This window comes from Myotis lucifugus, unplaced genomic scaffold (genome assembly GCF_000147115.1).
Source record: "Myotis lucifugus unplaced genomic scaffold, Myoluc2.0 scaffold_181, whole genome shotgun sequence".
Taxonomy (NCBI): Eukaryota; Metazoa; Chordata; class Mammalia; order Chiroptera; family Vespertilionidae; genus Myotis; species Myotis lucifugus.
This window is the reverse complement of record NW_005871229.1, coordinates 664,536-669,997: the sequence shown is the minus strand read 5'-3', so window position 1 is coordinate 669,997 and position 5,462 is coordinate 664,536. Positions and strand designations below refer to the sequence as shown.

The following is a 5,462-nucleotide window of genomic DNA, read 5'->3' as shown; positions in this document are numbered from 1 at the left end:
TGGGCAGGCCAAGAGCTGGAACAGTGGGTTGGCCTTGCCTCACCCTCTAGAAGGACCCACCCCTCTTTCACCTTGTGCAGCAACTGGAGTGACCTGGCTGGACTCTGCTCGCTACTGACCAACTCCAGGCGTTTCACACCCCCAGCGAGCCCCCAGATTGGACCCACCTTCCCGAACTGCTCAAAATACTGCTTCACATCCTCCACCGTGGTGTTCACTGACAGCCCCCCTACAAAGATCTTCTTCGTCCGAGTCACCATCTGTTAGGGGGAGAGAATGAGAAAGTGGGCATCTGAGTCCTGTGGCCTACTGCCACCAGCAGGGGCTCGAGCCCTCCTGCCAGGGCGCCAGCTGACAAGCTCTCTGTGGCCCCAGCTACTCGGAAGGCCCCCCCTGAGCTCCCCCCTCGGACCCCCGCTTCTAGGCCTGTCACAGGCAGCTGTGCACCCCACACCCTGGCTGGCTCCAATGTGTCTCCCTCCCTGGGGTCTTATGGGGAAAATGCCTTCCCTAAAGACCACCACAGAGAAGGCGGTGGGTTAGTGACCCAGGCCTACATACAGCCCAACTTAAAGACCCCGCCAGCTCCCCCTGGGAGAGGCCAAGGCCCATCACAGGGTCCCCCTAAACTCCATGCCGACATTTTCCTCATCAATCTCCTCCCAATCCAACCTCTGGCAGCCCTGTGGCCCCAGTCCTGTTTTAGGAAGAACACATGGTCCTAATTACCCCAGGAGCGCATGGCTAATCCACAGCAATTCCCAGCCCCATCCTAACACTAAAGCACCTTCTGTCACCAAACTGCTTAATGGAATTAACCCAGTTCCGACCATGTGCTCCCCGGCGTGGCTGCCTTCGAATACCTGCTCCATAATTGCTTTCAGGCCCTGCCAGAGATGCCCCTTTCCTGCCTCGTACAAGTTGCCCCTCTCCCTTCACTGTGGCAGGAGCTGGGCACCATGGCTCAGAACCCGCGAGCATCTCAGTGCCCACCACCCCTCTTGCAAAGGAGAAAGGAAGATCTCCTGGAGCGGGACCCAGTCCTAGGACACTTGATAAGTCAGAGACACAGGGTCCCTGTTCTGTAACCAGCCTTCCTGTCTGTCTCCTATATTCAACTGCTTAAAAATTAAGATCCGGCTAGTTGCCCTGGGGCCTGGAATAGAATCTAAGGCCTCTGCCCTGGACCAAAAGTTTTGAGTGCTATATAGCTCAACTGCTCAGAAATCCGTTTTCCGCACACCCAGAAAAACTTGCCACAGCACCGGGGAAAGAGAGACTTTTAGGAGGGGAGCCACTGTCACCCAAGTTGAAAGACAGCAGGTGATGAACTCCATGGTCCCTTCCCCCTCCTCAAGCCCAACACATCAAGAGGGAGCAGGGTGACCGGGGTCAGAAGCAGCTCCCTGGCCCTACTCTAGCTCAGCCTCAGGGGGTAGGTCTGTCCTGGATTTGACCCCCAGGGCACTGGGAACAGAGGCTGTGATCTCCGAGGTGAGAATTCCACTCAGGGTCCAAACCAAACTGGCTTCAAATACAGGACAATGAGTCCCCTTAGACGCAGTGGTTCTCAACCTTCCTAATGCCGCGACCCTTTCACACAGTTCCTCATGTTGTGGTGACCCCCAACCATAAAATTATTTTCGTTGCTACTTCATAACTGTAATTTTGCTACTGTTATGAATTGTAATGTAAATATCTGATATGCAGGATGTATTTTCAGGGGTCGCGACCCACAGGTTGAGAACCGCTGCTTAGAGGTTCCCCTTATTCCAACACATGCAGCCCCTTTCCCAGTCCACCCCAGAGCACAGACGGAAAGATGATACATGGTGTCTTCAATCTACAGAGCAAGGATATCGAGAATCCTCCCTCCCCCCATCCCAGTCCACACAGAGGTTCCAGAAGCATCTTTCACAGAGAGGAATGCTGGGAACATCTCTGCCCTCCGTAATAGAGCTCCTCCCAGACAGACACACGTACCTTAGGCTGTGCTCTCCGGGGAAAGGCCACCTTGGGATCAATCTGAAAGAGAAGGGGCCTTGGTTATCACACATTGATGGGTGGCCACACAACTTGCAGCCCTGAAGACCTTTCTCATCCCAGGACACAGAGGTGACAGAACCAGCCTCTAGCAGGAAAGGGCAGTGATTAAGCATTTAGGCCCTAGAGCCAGGCTGCTGGGTTCAAATCCCACTTAAGTTGCTTCCCAGCTGTAAAGACCTTAGGCAAATTTCTTAAACTCTCTGAGCCTCAGGGTCAAGCTCACCTGCAAAATGGACAAAGAGTGACATCCACCTCCTAGGGACATCTGCAGGCTGTATGAGATAACGCTTGCCAAGCACTTGGCAGGGTGTCTAGCTTACAGCAAGAGCCCCCCAAAGCAAGCAAAGTCTTACTCCTTTAAGCACCAGGTATTTCGAGGACCTTCCCAGCTGAACTGACTTCACACAGACGGACACCTGTCTAGGCGAGGTGTGCAATTCAGACTTTGAAGGCTTGGGAATGGAAAGCCTTTGCTTCAAGATAAGAGTCCATAAACCACCAGGAATGCACTCCGTTCTGTTTCCCTGATATCACCGACACCGAACAGCTCTCCCCGAGGCTGCACACAAACAGCTTCCTGAGAACGCGCTAGGCTCGGCTCCGGTGAAGGAGCCCAGGCTTTGGGGACGTGCGCGGCCAGAGGACTTGGACTCAGAAGTTCTGGGCCCCTGGCCGGGCCTGTGCTCTTGGGAACTTGCCTGGCCCCTCTGAGCCTCAGTTCCCTCATCTGCAAAGTGGGGACCATCACATCCACTTTTCGCAGGGGCGGCTGGGGGAAATCAAATGAGATAACGAGGTGAAAGCGGTCCTTTGTGAACTGCCCTTCACTGCACAAGCAAAGGCGCTATTACCCAGGGGCCACCTTTGCCCTGGGCTGTGAACAACCAACCAGAAGGGAACAGCAACATGCATGTGGTTATGCCAGGGTGCTCTACCTGTACTTAGAAACAGCAACAGGCAGGGCGTGAGACACTGTGATCAATGCAGGACCTATGAGGCCCGGTCATTTCAGAGTCTCTTGGCACCCACATGGGTGGACACCATTCAGAAGTTCGCCAGCCAGTCGCAGGCAAAAGCTATCTTTTCCCAAAGTTCCTTCTGTTCAAAACTCAGCCTTGTTCTAGGCCACCGGCTCTCTGCCTGAATGGCACAAACCAAGGGCCAGCTTCCTCTGGGCTCCCCCACTGGGATTCGCCCACAGACAAGGAACCTTCCAAGTCCATGCGAGGGCAGTGCCTCCTCCCTCCCAGGGTCCCACTCGGCTCCAGGGAAAATCCCCGCTGACCACTTCCCCGTCTGAAGGTGTGATTTTGTACATGTTTTCCTCCTCCCGTTTCTCCTGGAAGCGGCCTCCCCAGCCACCGGAGCACCCCTCAGTGGGTCCCCCGAGCAGACCCGCCCCATGGGGAGATGAGATGGTACCCAAGCTCCGTCCAGCAGACCCACACACACCCTACCCGGGTACGCCCACCTCCACTGACTCACAGCCGGCAACATAAATAAAACCCAACAAGTAAATAAAAGGTGAAAGTCAGAACCCAAAATAGACTCCCCACAATAAACCTCCCTCCCACCACCCCTAACTCGGGCCGGAGAATGCCAAACACGAGGCCTCTGCCCCTGAGTTCTAAATCTCAGAAGGAGGCCATCTCGCCCTCCTTCCTCCCCTCTCTTCTGGCCCTTATCAACCTTCCATTCCCCAGCCTCTCAGGACACAGAGGTGCAGAAGCCACCGTGCATTCTGAGGACAGGGGACGGTAGGAGAACAGGCCGCTTGATGGCAGATAATCACCAAAAACAATAGGCCACTGTCTCTCCATCCCCGCCTGGGTCACTCAGGCTGGGCCAACAAGATCCTTTCAGAGCTGCGAAGTTGAGGCCTGGCCTCATCTGCTCCTCACGGGAGCAGGAGTGGGAGCCCTGGCGGAGATAACAGGAGCGGGGACAGGCGGTAACTTAACAAATTCTTGGGCACAACCAGCTATTGTTGCAGGTAAACAGGAGCCAGTGCGGCCGAGCAGGGAGGCCCAGGGCTGGCGGAGAGTGGGGGAGTGTGGAGAGAGAGCATACTGTCCCGGCCCCTGGGCAGATGGTCTCCCCAGTCACAGGTCACCCCCTCGCAGAGTAACCCCTATCACTTTCTCCGTTTCCCTCTCCCCTTGAGCCAGGGCCTGGGCCAGCGCCCCCTGCAGGGCCCAAGACACCCGGGAGCAGTGGGACAACAGCAAAAATGTTCCAGCAGTTTGAATCCCAAACAAGCCGCTAAGAGCCAGCCTCAGAGGGCTCTTTCCAGGCAGGCTGGCTCCCTCTCAGGAACCCTTCCTGGTACAGCAGGTCACAGAGCAAGGAGTTCTCTGCCCAAAAGTCAGGGGAGGCGGGAGGGGGGTGTTCAGGGATGCGCTGCCATTGGTCTGGAATGAGAGGGTGTCAGCGCCAAATACTAGTTGCAGTTCACAGAAGCCACGGGGTGGGTCCCTGCAGCCCTCGCCCCACCCCAGCCTCCTCCCGGAGGCATGAAGATGAGCACTTATGGGGGCCGGGGGGTGCGGGGGGGGCGGGCAGCTGAGCCTTCCCTCACCTACACTGGAGGGGTCGGGAGATGGAGCACCTCAGGGCAGGCCTGGGTGGTTTCTCTTCTCTCTGCCTTCAACTCTAGTGACAAAGTTTCCGAGCCTGGCAGCCCTTCTACTCGGAAAACTCCCCCCTTCCGTCAGGACCCCGTCCGACTGCCCCTGGGCAGAGCCCCGACCTCTCCTCCGCGGCCTCCCGCTCCCAGGACCCCCGGAGCCGCGAGGCCACTCACTGTTTTGGAGTCGAGCTCGTGCCGCGACTGCGCCAGCACCTTATCCACCCCCGCCTGGTCCACGAAGGTGACGAAGCCGAAGCCCCTGCGCGGGGAGGAGAGGCAGATGGTGACCCGGCGGAGAGCGGGCGGGGGCTTCGCGCAGGAGGGCGGCGAGGGGCTCACCTGGATCGCTTGGTCAGGGGGTCCCGCATCACCAGGCACTCCTTCACCTCCCCGAACTGGCCGAAGTACTCGCGCAGCCCTTCTGCAACACACACCCGCCTCGCACCGGCCCGCCCGGCCTCCCTCCCCTCCCCCGTCCTCTACCCAAGAGACGTCAACTTTAAGGATATTCTCATTTCCCCAGGCTCCACAAAACACCCACAGTCGGATGAGGATGAATTTCTTGTTTAAGCTCTGGATTGTTGGTCGAGCCTCCTACCCGTTCTCCTGACATGCTGGGCGTGAATTGTGGCCGATGGTGCCTCTTCCGGCGGTGGGGGAGGCTGGTGACCGCCAGGTCAGCCTCTGCGACTTCTTCTGTCTTGACCTGCATAAAATGGACCATTGGACGGTCTCGGTCGGAGGTAGACCTACGTGAACTGTGTTGGGATACTTTCCTTCTTTGATT

The 5,462-nt window shown here is 57.1% G+C and overlaps 1 protein-coding gene across 1 annotated transcript in view; it reads right to left on the bottom strand.

Annotated features, from left to right (window-relative positions):
* MSI1 (musashi RNA binding protein 1) overlaps positions 1 to 5,399 on the bottom strand; it is a 21,747-nt gene extending 16,348 nt beyond the window's left edge. Inside the window, 5 exon segments of the mRNA XM_023760411.1 lie at positions 61 to 260; positions 1,984 to 2,025; positions 4,850 to 4,934; positions 5,015 to 5,154; positions 5,274 to 5,399. Of these exon segments, the coding sequence (XP_023616179.1) occupies positions 61 to 260; positions 1,984 to 2,025; positions 4,850 to 4,934; positions 5,015 to 5,154; positions 5,274 to 5,399 (593 nt within the window).
* Positions 5,400 to 5,462: the final 63 nt, after the last annotated feature.